The sequence below is a fragment of the Ovis aries genome, chromosome 10 (assembly GCF_016772045.2).
Source record: "Ovis aries strain OAR_USU_Benz2616 breed Rambouillet chromosome 10, ARS-UI_Ramb_v3.0, whole genome shotgun sequence".
Taxonomy (NCBI): Eukaryota; Metazoa; Chordata; class Mammalia; order Artiodactyla; family Bovidae; genus Ovis; species Ovis aries.
Window position 1 is genome coordinate 17,043,228 of NC_056063.1, and position 22,050 is coordinate 17,065,277.

Below are 22,050 nucleotides of genomic sequence, written 5' to 3' on the forward strand. Positions count from 1 at the left end.
TTCAGGGCATCTTCCCAACCCAGAGATCGAACCCAGGTCTCCCACATTACAGGGGGATTCTTTACCATCTGAGCCACCAGGGAAGCCCAAGTAAACTGGAGTGGGTAGCCTTTCCCTTCTTCAGAGGCTCTTCCTGACCCAGGGATCAAACTGGGGTCTCCTGCATTGCAGGTGGATTCTTTACCAGCTGAGTTACCAGGGAAGTTCCAATATCTATTGAGTGCCTACTGTGTGTTAGGCATGATGCACTTTACTGTGGACACTGCTCTGAAAAAGACAGACTAAATCTCTGCCTTTGTGAAACTTTTTATTTTGCAGTCTAAGGCATTCACACCTGGAAACTAAGCTTTAGGAGATTTTTGAGGTGACTGCTTACATCAGGGTAGGGTAACCTCTGCCAAGGTACTCTCCAGATAGACTGATCTTTGTTTTCTTACTTGTTTGTGTTTTAAGATGTTTTGATGTGGACCATTTTTTATTCTTTTTTGAATTTGTTACAATACTGCTTCTGTTGTTTATGTTTCTTTCTTTCTTTCTTTCTTTTTTTTTTTTTTTACCATGAGGCATGTGGGATCCTAGCTCCTCGACCAGGGATCGAACCCATACCCCTTGCGTAGGAAGGGGAAATCTCAATCGCTAGACCACCAGGGAAGTCCTAGATTGTCTGATCTTTGAATGAGGGAGTTTTTGAAACACTTTTTTTTGTTGTTGTTTATTCATTGAACAAGCTGCTTTCTTGGACAGGGTAGAGGTTTAAATTGGAAACAGACATAAATTCTGTATTAGGGAGTCCTATGGAGAAAATCAGATCTATGCTGTGAGACAGAAAGTGATGAGTGCCGTGAGAGGCACAGATAAGGAACGTTGTGCAATCATAGCTGACAGACCATTCCCAGGTCAGGGATGAAGATGATGAAGAGAGTGAAGGAGGAGGTAGAGATAAGGGGAAAATAGAATTTGACCTGTACCTGCAGAATGAATTCGATATTCTGCCTAAGCATATTCATCATTCCCTGCAGAATTTTTGCTTAGAAATTTGTCTCTGTATGTATAAGTATGAGCAAACCATCCTTTTCATACTTTGAATGTTATTTGATATATAGTAACTAACCAGCGAAGCAGGACTCATTTTTTTCCTGCATCTTAAATCTCCCGTTTCCTTGCCTTTTCCTGCCCCTTAGGCATATACACACAGGAAGCCTGTGTGTACACACAAGCTTCCTGGGTGGTTCAGTGGTCAAGAATCTGCCTGCCAGTGCAGGAGCCCCAGGAGACATGGTTCTATCCCTGGTCAGGAGGATCTCCTGGAGGAGGAAACGGCAGGTCACTCCAGGATTCTTGCCTGGAGAATCCCATGGACAGAGGAGCCTGGTGGGCTACAGTCCATGGGATCGAAAAGAGTCGAATATAGCTGAGCACACACACACACACACACACACACAAACACACACTCATTTCCCTCATATACACCCTCCCTCTGCTCACTTGTCCCAGCTTTTTTTCCTTTTTATTTACATTAATCAGTGTGGCATTGGCTTTGAAAAATATTTATTATAACAGAGTGACTCTGGTAGTCCCAAGTTAACTTTTATTCCCCTGAATTAAGTAGGGGAGTTCTTAAATGTAGTGATAGAAAATTAAGGAAAGCTAGAATAATTGCTCCATAGATCAATTTTCTGAAGCTTTGACCAAACTGGTCACTGTATTTATTATTTAAATATGACTTGGAAAGAAAAAAAATTGTAGATAGTATAATCAGAGCTACCATAATGATCGTATTAAAATTATTCTGTCATAACAAACTTATGTGCTTTGTAGATTTATTATCAGTCTAAGTAATTCATTTTAAATTCTCATATATTCTACAATAATTAATCTATTTAGAAAACTAGTAGTAAAGTTTCCAAAAGTTTTATATACATTCGAAGTGTTCATTTAAAAAATAACAGTTTGCATATGTTTTAACATTTTTTGACTGCTTATATTCATAAAGCAAATACCTAAGCATGCATTTTGTATTTTTTGAGATGTATGGGCATTTAAGATGAAAAGCAATACCAGGTATTTAAAACCCAGACACCATTGCGTTGTTATCTCACATAGGGCTCTAACAGGGCATAGATACTTGAAGAGTGTGCTGTTAACCAAAAGCTCACAGTTAATTTAACTTCCTGATAGCTTCATATTCAGAATGAAGTCTGCCAGTAAAAACATATTGGAAATATTAAATGTGTAATATTAGATAAGATTGCCCCCAGAAAAAAAGCCGAAGGAAAATAAAACCCCCAAAGAAAACATCGGATTTGTTTAAATGGAGCTGGCGCTCCCCCTTGCGGACAAGTATGTGTATTACTCAACTAAGTCCACATTCCTTGACTTTTTTGGTAAATTTGGTTGATTTCTTTTCTTGGAGGGTGTGGATTTTTTCTGGACTTTCCATTTTAATGTATGCTCTTCTGATCACTAAGTTTAAGTGGGTAGATTTTTTGACTGGGCTCTATATGGTGCAAAGGCAACTTTATCTCATCTCCCCCTCCTGGTTGGTCTACCCTGCTTCCTTGGCCTGCCTTGCCTTTATTTTTGAAACAGTTGGTCTCACTTCCTGTGGGGTTTGGTTTTTGTGGGTCTTGGTGACAAGACTTTGGCTCTTTCCACCTGTAACTTCCTTAGGGGGCTTGAGACAGAAGCCCAGGCCCCAGGCTGACTTCTCTCTAAAGTTCCAGGTGTTTTATGTACAGTAGTCATCCCGTTGCTCCATTAACTCCTGTAAGTCAAGGATTTTTTAAGATGTGTCAACTTGCTGGTCCTCTGTAGAGCACCAGAGTGCTGATTCAAATATCCTAGAACTGATTTAGAAAGAAAATACCTAAATGTGAAAAGCATAGTGTGAGACATTCATTAAGGTGTTTTGATTCAAATATACAAATTAGGATTAAAATGACATAGTTGTATGAATGTAGGATAATTGATTATATGGTGGGCCCCAGTTTTTAATTCAAAGTATATTTGTAAACCATATTTAACAATAAATAAATTGAATTAGCTTTTAAAGTGGCTCTTGGAAGATGTTTGTCAGAATAGAATAAATGTCATATAATCTTCTTATTCTATATTATTGAAGATATGGTGATTGAAGCAACTAGAATTGCAGTATGTCGGTGCAGCCTTCTATGTGGTATTGATTTGTAAAACTGGAGTTCTCTGCCCCAGATTTTCTGAAGCCCTGCTCCCCATCCTCCCATCCCCACCTCTCCCAATCTGAAAATCTTTGGGACACAGAGAACCAATGACAGCTCTTAACCATTCTTTGCTCCCTCTAGTGTGCATGGAAAGTTGATAGTCTTAATAAGAATCTAAAGGAAGAAAAAGATTCAAGTTTAAATCTGCCCTGTGCTTTGTATGCTAATATAAATTGTTAGAATCACTGCCCATATGTAGAATATTTCGTGTTTTCTTGATAGTCTTTAAGAGATGTTATCCTTCAAAGTTTGAGAACATTCATTTTGTCTGCAGTCAGAGACTTAACTCCTTCCAGAGTTGCCACTGTGAGTTGCTATTCCTGGAAGGTTGTAATTTTAAGGACCTGCAGGCAAAGATGATCTCTTAAAACCGCCTCCCATCTTGACAGCTTTTCTCAAAGGAATCTGCGGTCATCTCTGAAGAGCTGACTTAGGGATGCACTTTCAGTGACGTGATAGAAGCCAGATTTTCCCCTGTACACTCAAGACAGATAAGGTTTGGGAGTGGATAGTGTGTAGTTCTTAATCCAGGCTGGTGAAAAAAACCTCAGCCAACAAAATTGTTAACCTGTGCTTGTTTATAACATGTACAGCAATTCTGTCTTATTACTTGAAACGGAGTATTCAAGTTTAACGAAAGGATTGTGAAACCTGGCGTGTAGATGAAAGCTTGGGATAGAAGCAGTGGAAAAATTACAGGAGGGGTCTGGAATAATACCGAGGATGACCAAGCCCTTTCCTGGATTCAGCTGATCGTTTGTCCACACAATGCAGAGTAATTGAAAACATAATCTTCTCTAGAATATTTGAATCAAGCTTTTCATGTGAAGTCAGAATTTCCTGTTTTTGTGAGTGGTGAATGAATTATTTGGGATAAATGAACTATTTGATTCAAACATGAGCTGCCCGATACGGCAGTCTTGTACTAGACACTCCATAAAGGCTTTCCCCCTTTCTCTTCTAGTGTTTCTAAGACCACAGAGAAATTTGGAATCTATAGACCCACAGTTTACGATTCGGAGGAAAATGGAACAGATGAGAGAAGAGAAAGAGCTGGTGGAACAGCTCCGAGAGGTACCAGGAAACATTGTGTTACTGAATAATAATTTCCAGCATTGAAGCAGCATTCTGTATTTTTTTTTAAGTAGATTTTGAAATACTTCAAACAGACCTGGTTTCAAATCTAGCCAACTCGCCTACTGACTGTCTGCTACTGGGCAAGCCCTTTCACATCTCTGAGTTTGAGTTTTTTCCTATATTAAAACAGTGGTTCCCATCTACCTTTGTGGGATTTTGTGGGGAATCTATAAGGTAATATAAGTAGAAATACTTAATACCTATGTATAAAAGTTAAAACTTGTAAAAATGTGTTGTTATTAATGTATTTAATAAGATTACATGACTTTAAAGGATGTTTATGGTTATCCCTGCTAGGCAGAATTTTCGAATGTCATTTAGTAGGCAAACCATTTGAGTTCCTACCAAGAGTGAAGTCTCGTGCAGGGCGCTAGGGGAGATTTTAAGCTTGGGGATGGCAGGAGCTGTGGCTGTCTTATTCCATGTTGTATTTCTATCCCCAGCACAGCTCCTAGTGGCAACTGTGTATACATTTGTCTACCCTCAGGGTCTTTGTGTCTAGTTAGGAGGATCTCACATAAGTATGTGGAAGGTCAAACGGCCGCCCAAGGATCAGTTCCCAAAGAACACACTGATATTAGTTATTGAAGGCAGCATGTCATGAATTACTACAGAAGTTCTTTTATGTTCAAAGAGAAGTACCATAGCCATTAGCTAGAAGAATACAGGAAGCTTCTTGAAGAGGTAGATTTTATATTAGAGCTTCTTCTTTCACTAGCCAGTGGTTATTGATTGCTGCTCTGTGCCAGGCCGTATAGTCTAGGTGATGGAGAGAGAAAAGAACAGAAAGGTCTCTGCCTTCATGAAGCCTGTTGAGAAGAGAGAATAAGTAAGAAGGAAACAAACAAATATACAATTTCAAATCACAGTGAATTTTACAAATGAGCAATGAATGCTATAAGTAAAATTAAAGCTGAATTTAAGGTCGGTCGGAATCTTTTTTTGTTGTAGATGATGCTTTATATGTGGTTATATAAGTCGCTCAGTCGTGTCCAACTCTTTGCGACCCCGTGGACTGTAGCCCGCCAGGCTCCTCTGTCCATGGGATTCTCCAGGCAAGAATACTGGAGTGGGTTGCCATTTCCTTCTCCAGGGGATCTTCCCAACCCAGGGATCGAATCCGGGCAGATGCTTTATCCTCTGAGCCGCCAGGGAAGCCCCAAAAGTATATGTAGGTAGTCAGGTGGAAAGAGATAAAAACCTGGAAACTCCTCACCACCACTTTAAGCCACTGTGGTTGACTCAACAGTCACATTGGGCAAGTCAGACCTCTGTCATTTGCCTTGAGTATTTGGATGTGCTGTAAACTTGGGAGGCGAACTTTCAGAGATATGTGAAAATAAGATGAGAAGTTGAGACAAGCCTCTCAAAGAGTGATATAATTTTATCTTAAAGCCTGGGTCATATTGATAGCTTATGTTTTAATTTAATTGGAGACTGAAAGCAAGCTTAGAAAAAAAAAAATGTGATGTCTAGACACAGGACAGTTCTGAAAAAGAATTATGCAACACTGTTACACACACTGATTTTCAAGTGCTTTACTTATTGCAAATCTCCAAATTAAGTCATCCTTTCTTACAGTGTTACCCAATTATGAGGAGCTTTGGCTGTAAAGCAGAAATTTATATTTGAAGTTAAAAAATTGATTTTCCTGCTTTTGAGGAGCTGGAGTAGATGTACTTTTCCCCATTCCTCTCACTAAGTACAACTAAAACCCTTGGCAATTACATATAAAATAAGCATACGAGCACTCTGAAAGGTGGAGAGAATAATTCAGACCAGCTGGGCTCCTTGGGACTAGGAATGACTCGGTGGTGAGTCCAGTGGGTTTTCTTTTTTTGCTTCATCTTTCTCAGACTTGGAGCTGAAGTAGCTGGAAACTGGAAATGCTCATGGGAGCAGTTTTTTTTAAAAAAAAGTCCCAACAAAAGCTTGCTTACTTTACTCAGAGAACCAGAAAAAGGACAGCCTAGGGAGACAGAACAGAGAAGGTGATGGCACCCCACTCCAGTACTCTCACCTGGAAAATCCCATGGACGGAGGAGCCTGGTGGGCTGCAGTCCATGGGGTCGCTAAGAGTCAGACACGACTGAGCGACTTCACTTTCACTTTTCACTTTCATGCATTGGAGAAGGAAATGGCAACCCACTCCAGTGTTCTTGCCTGGAGAATCCCAGGGATGAGGGAGCCTGGTGGGCTGCCGTCTCTGGGGTTGCACAGAGTCGAACACAACTGAAGCGGCTTAGCAGCAGCAGGGAGACAGAAAACTTTTAGACAATAAATGCTCTACTCCAGCTACAGAAAACCTGTGGCCCCATCCCTACCTATGGCTGCAAAGATGGAATAGGCAGCTGACTTTCTCCTCTGCTGGGATGATGTCAGAGAAGGCCAAGTTGGGAGCCAGGAATTTCATCCCTACCAACTAAAAACAATCCCATCCCCTCCCACGGTGTCAGTGGAACCTATACATGGGGAGCCTGGATTTCTATCCCAATCCCAGTCAACTGACACCAAGTGGCAATCTGTGTTTACACAGCAGTAGCAAGGTGTTGCCTTCCCATTCCCTGCCAGAGCAGTGTCCAAAATAGCTAGCCAAAAGGGAAGTTTAAATAGGATCCAAAGTCTCATAACGTAATACCAGAAATGTCCAGTTTTCAACCAGAAAAAAAAAAAAATCACTCTTTCTACCAAGAACCAAAATGAATGTGAAAAGGTAATCAATAGATGAGAACGCTGTTACGGCAGAGATGTTAGAATTATCTGACCAAGGTTTTACGGCACTCACCGTGAAGATTCTCCCGCAAGTAGTTATGAACATGGCTGAAACAGAGGGAGAAAATTGAATGCCTCGGCAGAGGAATAGATAATCTTAGCAGAGAAACAGAAGACATTAAGAAGGACCAATGGAGATTTAGAACTGGGAAATACATTATCTGCAGTGAGAAGCCCAGGGGATGGGCTCAACAGCATCACAAAGCATCAGTGAACTGTAGGAAAGAACAACAGGGATTACCTAATCTGGGCAGCAGAGAGAAAAGACAGACTGAAAATAAGTGAGCAGAGAGCCTCAGGGACCTTTGGGAGTTCCTGTAACCGATGATCTGCATTCTGGTCCTGGGAGTCCTGGAAGGGGAGGAGAAGAGAGCAGGGGCCAAGAGGTACTCAGGGGTGGGAGGTAGTGGGTGTGACTGCAGAAGGGCAACGCGAGGGATCCTTGCAGTGAGGTACATGTTCTGTCGATATCAGTGTCCCAGCTGTGTATGCACTTTAGCAGGTTGCTCCCTGAGAAGGAAACTGGGTAAAGTGTACCTGAGATCTCTCTGTATTACTTCTTATAACTGCATATGAATTTATAATGACCTCAAAATAAAACATTGAATTTTTTTTTAAGAAGGGAGAAAAATTGCCTTCCGAATGAAAGCATGCTGCTGCTGCTGCTAAGTCGCTTCAGTCGTGTCCGACTCTGTGCGACCCCAGAGACGGCAGCCCACCAGGCTCCCCCGTCCCTGGGATTCTCCAGGCAAAACACAGGAGTGGGTTGCCATTTCCTTCTCCAATGCATCAACACCCCTAATCTCTCTTCTGCCCCCTGCAGGCTACCTGAGATATATTACCCGAAATGTAATGTTTGGGTTGGACTTGGGATTTTCATTTGATTTTTGTTTATATTTACTTATTTTATTTACTTTTTGTTAAAATATAGTTGACTTACAATCTGATTTTAGTTCCATGTGTAGAGCATATTGATTCGCTATTTTTGTACATTGTAAAACAGTCACCACCGGATTTGGCTTTTATTTGTCAACTCATTCTGGTTTTCTGTTTTAATTGCTAAGCCTGAGGCAATATTGAACTCCAGAAGTGATTCCATTATTTTAAAAATTCAACCGATTAAAAATTTTTGGCATAACTGAATTTATTTTTCTGCAGAGGGATTTTTATTTAATATCTTTTGAAAGGTTTAAATCATGTCAGTGTTTTCCAGGTGTTCTTATCCTTTATGGTGAAACTTAAACCTCAGTTCATAAATACTCATAGCTGTATTTTACCCTCAATTGCCTGAGAGCAATTGACTTCCTGTTGATCTCTTTTCAGAGCATCGAGATGAGACTCAAGGTCAGCCTGCACGAAGACCTGGGGGCCGCCCTCATGGATGGCGTTGTCCTCTGCCATTTGGTCAACCACATCCGCCCACGATCCGTCGCAAGCATCCATGTCCCCTCACCGGCAGTCGTAAGTAACACCATTTAAGGAAAACTAACTCTTACATAAAACAAACTCCTTTGGGACAGGACTGCTGGTTAAAGACACTGATGGGGGTCACCAGGACCCTGTTCAAATCCTCTCTTTTGAACCCCAAACAACTCGAAAGAGCAGAAAAGGAATAGCGTGTCTGTTCTGTCTTTGGGGACTTTTTGGCCATGCCGTAGGGCATGCAGGATTTTTAGTTCCCTGACCAGGGATCAAACCCATGCTCCCTGCCGTGGAAGTGTGGAGCCCTAACTACTGGGCTGCCAGAGAATTCCAGGGATAGCATTTCTGAATGAGGCAACATTTTTACTATAAAAAGGGAAAGTATTTCAAGTAAATATGTAAATGAGAGAAAATGAACCACTTTCAAATATAAAGCAAATCACGTTAAAGAAATGACTGCTCTGCTTGCTAACTTTAAGACTGTAGAGACAGAGATTTATTCCTCACAAGCATTTATTTAAGCAGCGAGAAGTCCTTTTGGAAACCATTTTTTTGGTTGGTAGGTTCTCTTCTAATGGAATCTATTATTTTATAATTATTGAGGATTTTAGGATCACTCTAAAAAGATGTAGGTTCTGCGTAAAATATCATTAGTAACCTGTCAGGGCCAAGATTAGTTAGCTGGTCATTAATTCAGTAATTCCTTGACTGCTAGCTGTGCTCAAGGGTCGGTTGGAGATACCAAGGAAACGGAAAAGATCAGAAAGAGTGAGTGAAAAAAATCCTTGTCTTGCTGTTGAGGAGATAAAGCCAGCACTGGAATCTTTTCCCTGTACTTCATGGAGCATGTTACCATCAAGAAGAGAGGAATCAAAGATAAGCTTGTCTTTGAAGCCCACGCAGGTTTCACTGGACAAGTAGAGAAGAACATCTGTCCACACTGTTGCTGTTAGATGAAGCAGAAGAGTTTAGGGGCTAAGAATGTAGTGCTGGGATTCCAATTCCACATCTTTATGAGCCACATGACTTTGGGAAAGTTATTTAACCTCTCTTGAACTTGATTGGCTCTTCTCTGTCACAGAACTGCTCTCATGAGGATGAAATGAGGTCCCCTACATGATAAGCACAGGAATGGCAAGCCACTGTGATCGTTAGTGTTTATGAGCAGATTTGCAAAAGTCAGAGCTCCCAACCTCAAGGCACAGTGTTCATAAAAGGTCACACAAAGAGTGTGTGGAATGAAAGCCTCATGTGAAGCTGCCCACTCTCGACCCCTCAGGGAAAGCATCTCGGTGGCACTGTTTGTCTTACTTTCTTTTCTCTTGGCAGCAGGAAAAATAATCCCATCTCAACTCTCAGTTTTCTTTCTGTACGGTTAAACATAATTTTTGCTTCCCAAAGACTGACCACATTTTGGCTTCAGAAAACACAGGGGAAAACCAGACCAATTTGTCTTCTGACTTCAATCTGCTTTCTCTGCCTTAGTTTGGACAGTAAATGCTGTCCTGTAACCGAATGTGCAAAAGTTTTCAAGTCCAGACAGCTGTAAAGTTTGAACTGTGAACCAAATTCTCATTCAGTGATTTTCCTCAAATTATAAGAAAGAAACTATCATTCTTCAGCTCCCAATTTAAATATACAGTTATGGTTTTATAAGGGATGAGACACTGTGAATCATCTATCTATATACATTTGTATATTTTGTCCTTCTTCAGGGGGAAAAACATGCTGCATTCTTTGGTTGCCACTTTTTATCTTTTTCCAATAAAAAACTTTAAATTGAAAATGTCATGTGAAATAATGCCTGATTAGAGAAAAAGAGATAATGGAGAAATGCAGGAGGAAGATAAATAGTGTCTTATCCCACTCCCACTGTTCACATCTTGGCTTTTATGCTCCTAGCATTCCTCCAACACAGACGTTGTTTTGAACTGTGAGCGTCACATATATATGGTTTAGTGGTTTTTAAAGTTTATGGAAACCTAAGTATCTCCCTGAGTCATTAAAATTCCTCGTAACCATGTATTTTAACAACTGTAAAATATTTTGTGCCTCGTCACTCAGTCGTGTCTGACTCTTTGCAATTTGCAACTCCATGGTCTGTAGATCCCCAGGCTCCTCTGTCTATGGGGATTCTCCAGGCAAGAATACTCGAGTGGGTTACCAAGCCCTCCTCCAGGGGATGTTCCCAACCCAGGGATCAAACCCAAGTATCCTGCATTGCTGACGGATTCTTTAGTTTTCCTTTTTAGAAATGTTTCTGAATCTAGTCCGCTTCTTAGAAATTCTTCACTGAGCATCTTGAGCCCCCGCTGACCAGACCCAGCTGTGCTGTAGCCATAGAACCTGCGTCTGCCTCTTCTGCGCCTTCCCGCTCCACTCCCGTGTTTGCACAAGCTGCTCATTCTAACCTAGAAGGCTGCTCCCCATGGTGCCTCTAAATTTAGCCTTCTAATAAAACCCATTGCTTTGGGGAGAAAGACAGTCATTAGCCTGGTGAATCAACCCTTAATATAGAAATATATTTGCTCATGGGAAAAGGTGATGTTTATGGTATGCTTTTGAAGAAGGCAGTGGCAACCCACTCCAGTACTCTTGCCTGGAAAACCCCATGTATGGAGGAGCCTGGTGGGTTGCAGTCCACGGGGTCTCGAAGAGTCAGACACGACTGAGTGATTTCACCTTCACTTTTCACTTTCATGCATTGGAGAAGGAAATGGCAACCTACTCCAGCGTTCTTGCCTGGAGAATCCCAGGGACGGGGGAGCCTGGTGGGCTGCCGTCTATGGGGTCGCACAGAGTCGGACACGACTGAAGCGACTTAGCAGCAGCAGCAGCAGCAGCATGGTGTGCTTTTAAGTAAACTAAAGCAGGTTACACAACAGTATGATCTTATAAAAATAGTGTGTGTGTGTATCCACACATATAAATTCACATACATGTGCAGAAATTTTGCACATGTATGCAAATATGCAGAAACTCTACATATAAACACATATCTCTGTGTGTACACACCTGTTACATCACACATGTACATACACAGTGTCTAGAAAAATATAATCCATATATTAACAGCTGTTCAGGTGGATGTTCCTGGATAGTTTTTTTATTGTCTTCTATTTGTTTATGTATTATTTTTCTCCAATAAACACGTATTACTTGTGCCACTTAGAAAGCTTAAAATTTAACCTGTTATTTCAATTATTCCTCTTAATAACTAATTACTTTTGAATGTTGCATTTATAGCCTAAACTTAGCATGGCCAAATGCAGAAGAAACGTGGAGAACTTTTTGGAAGCATGCCGAAAATTAGGAGTACCAGAGGTAACATCAAACTTAGTTCCAATAACTATGTTTTAGTAACGGTTTTATTTAATATATGTTTCAACCCCGCTAGGTATACCTCTTTGTCCATCCTTTTTTGTGTCCATCTTTCTTGAGGAATGATATGAATAAGTTATAAAATTTTAGTTTAAATTACTCTATTGCAGTGAAATAAAAATGGCTTAAAATGGTATGGTCCATTCTGAGGAAACGGGGAACATTAAGGTTTTGAAATAAATGAGAAATTCCAAATTTAAAAAACAATTAGTCAGCATGATTCTCCACTCAGAGAGCAGCAGTGGCTGAAGCTTCAGGGAGCCTTCTGTGAGGTTACATAGGGTAGAATTTTGGAGATGGTGTTTTTCCTTATCCAAAGTTCTTAAGCAGAGTAGATCTGTAGTTGACTTTTCACACTTTTGGGGAATGTGGATCAAAATAATCAGCATTAATTGAAAATATTATAATTATTTGTATTATCATTAATCATTACCATTAATAACAGAAGTGTTTGTATATTATTTTATAGTTTATTAACTGTTACACTTATGTTTTCCCCTTTAGTCCACTAAAGGAACATAAAATGGTATCTTAGGGAGATAAAAGCCAGTCCACTCAATTTGGGTGTAATTTGACAGACTTTTCATCATTGTGATAAACAGAAATGGGCCGAAATTACATTTCTTAAATGTTCTGGGATAAAGTAACTACAAATGCTATCATGAGAGAATGGTTTTGAGCATGTGAAGGAATCATATTTTCATGTAATTCTACTCAGAGATAACAGTTAGCTATTGGAATTAGGGCTTTTCCCCCTCTTCCTCCCTTCTTTCCTTCCTGTTTTTCAACTTGGTGAGGTTTGAAGGTGAGGGTTAGCAGTGGGCTTCTAATCTTACTTGAGGAAAAAGGGAAAAATTTTAAAGCATCTTTAAATCAAAACTGTATCAATTAAAAGAAGCTTGCAAATTCATTTTTAAAAAGAGTATAATCTTTATATAATGTACTAAATGCCTTTATGATCTATCCAGAGGTCTTTCAGCAATGTTAATCTGTGTGTCTATATTGTATGTGTATATTTTACTATTGCACATACATTCCTGGCCACAAATGTTTGTGAAATTCTCATACACGTACCTCTTTTAATAATTTGATTCCATCATGGGTTAATAAGATTTCCCATGTGTGAATCAAAATTATCATACCAAGTTTCAGACTGTAAATTATTCATGTCTGTACTCAAAAGCACTGATGAGTTATCACCTAATTCCTTGTGATAGTTTAAAACTCATCAGCGTTTTCTTGGCTTACAGTGATATGAAATGAAATGGGAATGCCCTTAACTATTTATTGTGGGTAAAGGTTGGTAATTATGGTTTCCTTTTAAAGTGAGGAAAAGGAAATTAAATTAGCATCAAAATGCAGAGAAAATTTTATCATAATTTCTGAATTATGCCGCTAGCACTAACAGGCAGCTGATAATTCCTGAGATGATTGAACTGCAGGGAGTAAATCATCTTTTTTTTGGCCAGTATTTCACCTAACTATGCTTAGTAAGAAATACATCATTAAGGTTATTTTTGAATTTTTTTTTTAAGATTTGAGATGATTTTCAAGTTCACATGGTGTATGTGTGTAAGTGATTATGTGTACATCTATCTGTATCCATCCTGATGGATAATCCAACAGCATTTTACTGGTAACTGGAGTTATAATACATTAAGTTCATTGCTACTAGCAAAAGTCTATTGACTGGCTAGCAGTTGTACTTCTTTAATAAGATATGTTAAAGGGAGGGTGGAATATTCTGATGGAAACCAGAAATTGCCAATTGGAGAGCAACTGGCAAATCTTCTGTACACAGAAAGGAACATGTTTTCATCTCTTGGAATGAATGAGGAATAAATTATTGGAAATATGGAAATGTTTTTGTCTAGTAATATGATACTAAGTTGGGGGAGGGTTGGAATGACTCCTTCCCTCTTAGATAAGGATCCTTCTTCCACTACTTAAGATGGCTGATGAATTGCAGTGTGTATGTGGCACACTGCAGTTCATGATTTATAGTGAAAAGGAAATTATATCCCAAATCTAGTTGCAGAAATTTCCCCTTGCAATCAGGTGTTTTAAAAGGCTGGTACTTAAGAGCAGAGGCCCTTTAACATTATGTTTTCTTTTTGGTTTCAAACTTAATACTTGGGTAAGAAAATATTCACTGATTTCCCAGTAGCTTAATGAATTGCTCCTAATGTACAAGCTTGTCCTCTCTTCTCCATTCATAGCTTATCTACATAAACATACCCAGAAGTCACAGAGATTGGGAATTCTGTATTTTTTAAGCTAATCTAATTGACAATGATAAACCATCCTGTAGAGACTGAAAAGCCACAGCTGTGCTCTAGCCTGAGTTTGTTGCCCTTTGCAATAGAATTACAATTTGAAACTACAAACCAGAGTCAGGGGCGGAGCTTATTCACTTTTATTAGGTTTATCTGGATGGATGTGGTTGTTAAGTTAAAACTATTGCACATAAAGCAGTACAGTGGGAAGAAAACCATTTTTAAGTTGTTCCAATTGTTATAGTTTATTATATTTTCTTTAGAAGTCTCCAGGGACACAGTCCCAGGTATCTGCCTCGGGGTTGGTCAAGGTTCATGGAGCATTTTATTGTGTGTTCAGTGGCGTGGCTTACCTATAAATGTGGCTTCTTCAGATGAGCTGCATTCAGAATTGCAGACAGTGTAAATAAGCAGCCTAGTATCTCTGAGGAAGGTTAAAGTATGTAGTAGATGTGTATGGTGACCCTGCTGCTGCTGCTGCTAGGTCACTTCAGTCGTGTCCGACTCTGTGCGACCCCATAGACGGCAGCCCACCAGGCTCCCCCGTCCCTGGGATTCTCCAGGCAAGAACACTGGTGACTCTAGACGTCTGTTATTTGTGATGTTTGGATTAGGCTGGACCTATACATTTCCTAGTCTAGGGCACAGTTAGGATTTGGCACAATTGATGCCAATGATAGGAGTTGACATCACAGAAAGTAGTTGGTTTGGAGTTCGGGAGAAATTCTGTTAGGGTTACACCTGGCATATTTGCCATCTCTGAGGGATTCTGGGATGAGGTAGAGGTTTGCTAATGAGAATGCCAAGGAAAGATCCTTAAAAACAAATTGGAAATGGCCCTCCCTGGCAAGTTTCTTTCCTGCTGGCAGAGTTAAGATTTCTTCAGGTAGTTATTTCAGTCTGGGTCACTTCCTGCTTCCCTGTGCCTTAGGTTTTTGGTTTTGATTTTGTTTTCTTCTGTTTGGGGCCAATTCCCCAACTAAAGGGACAGCCCCTGGAAGGCAAGGCGTGAGTGTGGGTGTAGAGGGTCTGTGAGCAGAGGGAGGCACTCTCGGGGTTCGGGATAAATTAGCCACACCTGTGTTGTTAACTGGTTATGTGCCCAGGGGCGAGCCTGTGGCAGCCTAGAGCCGTTAAAGCCATTCGCTGAGAACTTTTGACACCTGCCTCATCTTCTTGAGTGCTCACTGTTGAGAATTAGAAGTATTTTATTAACCTACAATGAAGAAAATGAGGTCCAGAGAGGTTACACAGTTTCCTAACCTCACATTTGCAGCTGGGAGGCAGCAGAGCTGGCTTTTGAACCCAGGTCTGTTGGGTTCAAAAGCATCAAGCGCCTGCCTTCTTTCTGGCTTATGTGGAGGGTCCCTTTGATGGAGTTCCCTGCTCTGCAGACTGCAGGTGTTGGACTTAAGCGATAGATTAAGCCACGTTTTCCAGAGCCCTGGATTCTTTTTAAGGCCCCACCTGGGAGGCGAGGAAAGCCACTTGGGGAGGTTACAGATCATAACTGCTGCCTTGCTTCAGCTACAGCAGTTTCTCCCTTGCTTGTGGCACATACTGACTTTCCAGTTAAGAGTTCCTTTGGGGGACAAGTGTTCTATTGCTAATTATAGTTTGAAAATCACTGAACCCTTAAGGTTTCTTTTAGCCAATAATCCATGGATGCTCTGCAGCCCCATGATTTCAGAATTGTTCCAGTTGCTTTCTGCCATCTGCTGCTCAGCTGCAGGAAAATTATCTCATGGAAATCTGGGAATTGGGAGATTTTGCTGGCTCCGTCCCAAAGACACCAGTAATGTTGATGCCAGTCAGACTGTGTGCTGTCTCTGACCTCTGGTGCAAGTGTTAACTTGATCTTGAACACAGGCTTACCCTTGGTGGGCTTCCAAGTTCTTCAGCATATACTCTCAATCACCAAAAATCTGACTTCAATTAAGCCTCCAGGTCATGAGGCATTTTGTGAACATATTGAGGCTTTCTTTGCCTTTTCTGAGTCATCTTGGTCATTCCTGGTCTCTGACCTTGACGTGGAGAATTCACAGTTGGCTACTGGAGGGTTCCCAAGTTTATCCAAACTTAGGGCTGTTTTAGGACTCTTACTAGTCTCAGGTCAAGAGAAATCTCTCATTTGTGAAGCATCAAAAGTACTAGAAAATATTTTTTTCTTACCAGGAATATTTCCCCTTCATTTTGGTGGGGGGGGGGGTGGTTGGAGAGGGAGACACTGAAATCTTTATCTGGAGAGAGATCCCGTGGTCTCTTTGTCTGAGGGAAACAAGCCTTGTCTTTTTCTGAAAGATAGTGCCCTAGTCTCTCAGCCTGCTGGGAAGCACCCATGTCTGTCCGAAGAGAGAAACGGTGGTCTTTCTCTGAGAAAGGTCCCTTAAGTCTCTGAATGAGGAGAGACGCTCTGGTCTTTCCTGGGAGAAGTCTGAGGGGGAGACACCCTGGCCTTTCTCTGGGAAAAGCTACCCAGGTCTCTGTGGGGAGTTGCCTTGGTCTTTTCTCTGGAGGAAGTTGCCTAGGACTCTGACTGAGAGGAGATGGCCTGGTTTTTCTGTGGGAGCAGTCACTCAGGTCTCTGAGGGGAGGCACCAGGTCTTTCTGTGGGAGAAGTCGCTCAGGTCTCTGAGGAGAGGCGCCCTGGTCTTTCCTAAAGAAGTTGCTCAGGTCTCTGTCTGAGGGGAGACGCCCTAGTTTTTCTCTGGGAGAAATTGCCCAGGTCTCCCTATGAGGAGAGATGCCCTGGTATTTCTCTGAGAGAAGTCACTTAGTTCTCTCTCTGAGGGGAGACACCCTGGTCTTTCTCTGGTAGACGTCATCCAACTCATTGTCTGAGGGGAGAAGCATCCTGGTCTTTCTCTGGTGGAAACCACATGGGTCTCTCTCTGAGGGGGACAGCCTGATCTTTCTCTGGGAGAAGTCACCTAGCTCTCTGTCTGAGGGGAGATGCCCTGGTTTTTTCTCTGAAAGGAGTCACTTAGGTCTCTGATTAAACAGAGAAGTTCTGGTCTTGCCTGGGAGAAGTTGTTCAAGTCTTTGACTGAGGGGAGAAGCCTTGGTCTTTCTCTGGGAGAAGTCGCTCAGGTCCCTGAGGGGAGAAGGCCTGGTCTTTCTCCGGGAGAAGTTGCTCAGGTGTCTCTGTGAGCGGAGTCAACCTGGCTTTCCTTATGGAAGGAGTGCTTGGGTTTCTGAGGGGAGCCACCCTGGTCTTTCTCTGGGAGAAATCCCTTAGGACTCTGAATGAGGGGAGAAGCCCTGGTCATTCCTGGGAGAAGTCACCCAGGCGTCTCTCTGAGTGGAGACACCCTGTTTTTTTTCTGGGAGAAGTTACTTAGGTCTCTGAGGGGGAATGAGATTTCTCTCATTCCTGGGAGAAATCACCCAACTGTCTGTCCAGGGGAGATGCCCTGGTTTTTCTCTGAGAGAAGTCACCCAGGCCTTTACATGAGGGGAGATGCCCTGTTCTTTTTTTCTGGAAAGAGTCCCTCAGGTCTCTGAGGGGAGATACCCCGGTCTTTCCTTGGGAGAAGTCCCTCAGGTCTCTGACTGAGGGGAGATGCCCTAGTTTTACTCTGGGAGAAGTCTTCCAGGTCTCTGACTGAGGGGAGACAGCCTGGTCTTTCTCTGGGAGAAGTTGCTCAGATCTGTGAGGGGAGAAGCCCTGGTCTTTTTCTGAGAGAAATCACTCACATTTCTTCTGAGCAAAGAAAACTTATTCTTTCTCTGGGTCAAGACACTCAGATCTCTGACTGAAAGGAGATGCCCTGTTCTTTTTCCGAGAGAGATAGCTCAAGTCTCAGTCTGAGGGGAGAAACCCTGTTCTCTCCTGGGAAAGAACAGGTGTCTGTCCAAGGTGAGACTCCCTGGTCTTTCTTGAGAGAAGTTGCCAGATTTTCTGAGGGGACTGCCCTGGTCTTTTTCTGAGAGGAGTTGCCCAGGTTTCTGTCTGAGGAAGGAACCCTTGGTCCTGTTGAGAATGGACACATTGTTTTCTGTCTCTCCAATTTAAATGAGAAACCTTGGCCTCCAACCTCTTTGTGGACCAAGGTCCTTCATTTAACAGACTTGCTCTCTTTAGAGGAAGAAGGAACTTGGAATTGAATGCACCTAGCTGCCTAGCGCGTCCTATTCATTACTGACTCCAGGGAGGAAATAGGGAAGAGTATTAGGGCAGCAACTCCATGTACTGTACAGGGCCTCTGCCTGCCTGGGCAGCACAGAGGCCAGGGGTCCTTGCTGGACTGTGGGAGGGGAATGTTTTCATTCCATGTCCACAGGGCAAGTCACTTGGTGTCAGTCCTCTGCATCAGCCAGATGAGTTAAAAATAAAATCCTAAAATATACTGAGACGCTAACGATGACTGTGTTGATACAAATGGAATTATGATTGAGTCTTCTTGTCAGTACCTTTCATATTTGTATTTTTTTTTACTTTTATATGAGGTATTATTTTTTAAAATAATTGTAAAACCTTTCCTACTTTACACCTGTTTTGAGGGTTTAGGACACTATATGTATAAAACTGATCTGAAATTTTTAATTGAATCACGTTTTATACATTGACGCTACCTTTTTTGTTTGTTTTAATCTTAAAATAGGAGATATGAGTTCCTTTGCCTCTTTGAGCCCGGTGCCTCTTTTCTTCCCCAAATCAATGACTTTAGTGTCAATTTAAATCCTAACTAATAAACACTTTGAAGGAGTGGTGAGATTCTTATTATAAGCTTTATGTTTATATTTGCATTGATTATCTCTGAGGTTGGATAACCAGAGGTGCAGGCCCCTGTTTATACACCTGATTATATTAAAATCAGTTTTTAAATTCATAATTTATTAAATAAAGCTAATCTCTAGCTTAGAAAACCAGTCATCCCTTAATAGTTAGTAGGTGTTTATCACCGTTCATGTAAGAATCCTCTCCCACTGGGTGTCTCCTGGTGGCAGAACAAAGTCTGGTCAGTGGTCTGACAGCCTTTCAGATGTACATAGTTGAAAATAAATATTTTATTCCAAAAGCTTAAAATTACATTTCTAGATAAATTATCATACCAATAGTAGAGTCACTCTCTAAGTGCATAAAATCGGTGATTAGTTCTCATATCTGGGGAAAACTCTGGAAACCTTTTCCTAATTCACTCTGCCAAATTATATCTTGTCAATTAAGACTTTAAATTTTCAGAATAACCATCAATGTTCCTGTGCTATGATATTTTAGATTCAAAGTACTTTGTATTAATAAGTATACTGCCTTTAAAATTAAATGTAAATAAATAATATATTCTAAATTTCTTAGAATTTAGTCTATTACACTCAGAATGCCTATAAATTAAACCTTTTGCCAGATCCATCTACATATCTGTTTATATCTGTAGTATTTGGGGGAACCTGAATTAATCTTTAATAGTAATTTTAGCTACACACACGTTGTCTTGTATCAGAATCAGTTAACCTCTAATAATGGTGATTTCTGTTCACTATAATGGAAATTAGTATTTGCATTTGCCTCTGGGGACTCTTGAGTGTATTAACTATGTTTTTCAAACACCTTGCAATAATTACTAGTGCTCTGTAAATAAATGGTGGAATTTGGCCTCTTTAAATTTCCTTCTCTTTTAGTGTTTTCTGATTTTAATTATAAGAAAAAGCATAATCTGTAAGTCCCTCTTATTAAAACTGAAATTGGGGAAGCACAAGGGTTGGAAAACTCCCAGGTTCTCCTGGCAATTTCAGCCCTGGTTCCCATCATGGCACCCTTGAGGGACTGACTTGATGGCTGTGAGCTGTGTGACTTGGGTGGAAGGAGAGGTGCCCGTACTCCACCCATTATGATTTTTGCCTGTCAGCCAATCTTAGACCCATGCCTTTTTCTTCAGAGATTGTGATTTAATTTAAACCACCCGCCACAGATTGGCTAAAAACAGCTCTACCCATCATATCTAAATAAAACCCAGAATCTGTGGCATCATGAAAATTATTTCCAGAATGAGAAGAATGGTCTGTGTTGCCCACCCATGTGAGAAGTGTACTGTTGGATAAATACACTGGAAACCATAGACAATCTGAGTTCTTTGATGGAGATGCAGGGAAGCAGACCAGACATTTTCCATAGGGTTCTGGGAAATGTATTGAAATACATAGTGGAGATATATACTGCTTTTACCCATGGAAATACCACTTTTGTGACAATCACTTTTCAATGTGCATATGCCTTCTGTCTTCTGTTCGTTTTGTTCAGAGTTCACTGATTAAGCACAGCGTTGCAATAGAAAATTGTTATTGCAACAGGAAGCTACTTCTCCTGGATGTTTCCCCAACTGTTAATTCTTGACTCCATCACTGTCCTAGTGAGATACATTCTATTAGTAGCCTGGTGGTTCAGATGGTAAAGAATCTGCCTGCAATGCGGGAGACCTGGGTTCAATCCCTGGGTCAGGAAGATCCCCTGGAGAAGGGAATGGCAACACACTCCAGTGTTCTTGTCTGGAGAATCCCATGGACAAAGGAGCCTGGCGAGCTACAGTCCACGGGGTCGCAAAGAGTCAGACATGACTGAGCAAGTAACACACATGCAGTAGCTGTTTTAATTCTTGAGAAAATAGCAGTGCTCACTTGATTCCTCCTAATGCACTGAGAAAAGATGCATGATCCGAATAGATGTAACATGATTTGTTAATTTCCTTAAACGTCTTTTGTTGAGAGTATCTCTACCTTCATAAATTAAGATTGGGAGGCTTATAATCTTATTCAACCCATTTACACTGAGTTTGCCTCCTTATCAGGGGGCATCAAGCTAACTTCAGAATATATGAGAAAGACATAGTCTTTTAGAATCATCTTTCAGTTGCTCTGTGATTTGCCTCTGCTTAGCAGTGATGCTAAAACAGAGGGCAATGTCGTTGCAAAGTATATCATAAAATATATATTATATATATATATTTAAATGCTTTGCCTAATTTGGACATAAAGCTGCATTTATGAAATATATTACAAATATTTTCAAATATTTTCTTTTTCAGTTTGGAAACAAAACCAGAACTTTGGTTTCATACCAACATATCAATTATAATTTTTAAGTTGAAACTGTAGTCAGGAATTCAGGGTATCAGAAAACCATTTTTTTTTTCTTGAGAGCAGTAGGCATCCAGAGGTCAACTCAAGACTCAGCACCTAATTTTTGCATTTAGTTGAGAAAGGAAGAGTTCTGCCTCCTTGCATGGTGACTGTCACGTAGACAAAACCTGAAGGTTTGTGCCCCAACCATACCTGTTTAGTGGTGAAGAAATTTATATAATAATGCTAAGCAGGAATGTACTATTATTTAACTGCAGATCTAAGAAGCTCTGCTAGACTTTTGGTTTATGTCAGTAGCAAAAATGTGAAATTTAATGTACTTTTGGGGCACATGTAGGGATATAATTAGAACTAGCAATGCCCAGAGTTTATCAGTAATTCTAAAAGAAAAACAAATTAGGTGCATTCATTACCTTTCAGAGAGAAATACTTTATATTCAGTCTTCATAGACTAGGATAAAAAATGCATTAAGAGAATGGTGAAGAAAGGGCTTAAATTTTAAAGTTTATATTTTTCCCTTTAGTAAGGTGAAGGCCTAAATGTGTCCCAGGTGAAAAGCTCTTATTTTAATGCCATTGTTAACTTATGAGAACACTTGAATATTACAACTCTGTGAATACCAGAATGACATATAAATTACAGAACATTCTATTCCTCATTAGCAAGATTGGGGTTAAAGAATTTCTTTGTCCTATTCGCATAGAAGTCCTCGGGTATACTGCTTTTCTTTTGTAATTAAAAAAAA

General features: G+C 40.7%; 1 protein-coding gene across 4 annotated transcripts in view; it reads left to right on the forward strand.

Annotated features, from left to right (window-relative positions):
- The window catches only part of LRCH1 (leucine rich repeats and calponin homology domain containing 1), a 220,934-nt gene that overhangs the window by 187,684 nt on the left and 11,200 nt on the right, over positions 1–22,050 (forward strand). For all 4 annotated transcript variants that reach the window (XM_027973552.2, XM_027973554.2, XM_027973551.3 and 1 more), the window contains 3 exons: positions 4,204–4,313; positions 8,472–8,609; positions 11,817–11,894. In XM_027973552.2, the coding sequence (XP_027829353.1) occupies positions 4,204–4,313; positions 8,472–8,609; positions 11,817–11,894 (326 nt within the window). The remainder of the gene's footprint in view (positions 1–4,203; positions 4,314–8,471; positions 8,610–11,816; positions 11,895–22,050) is intronic.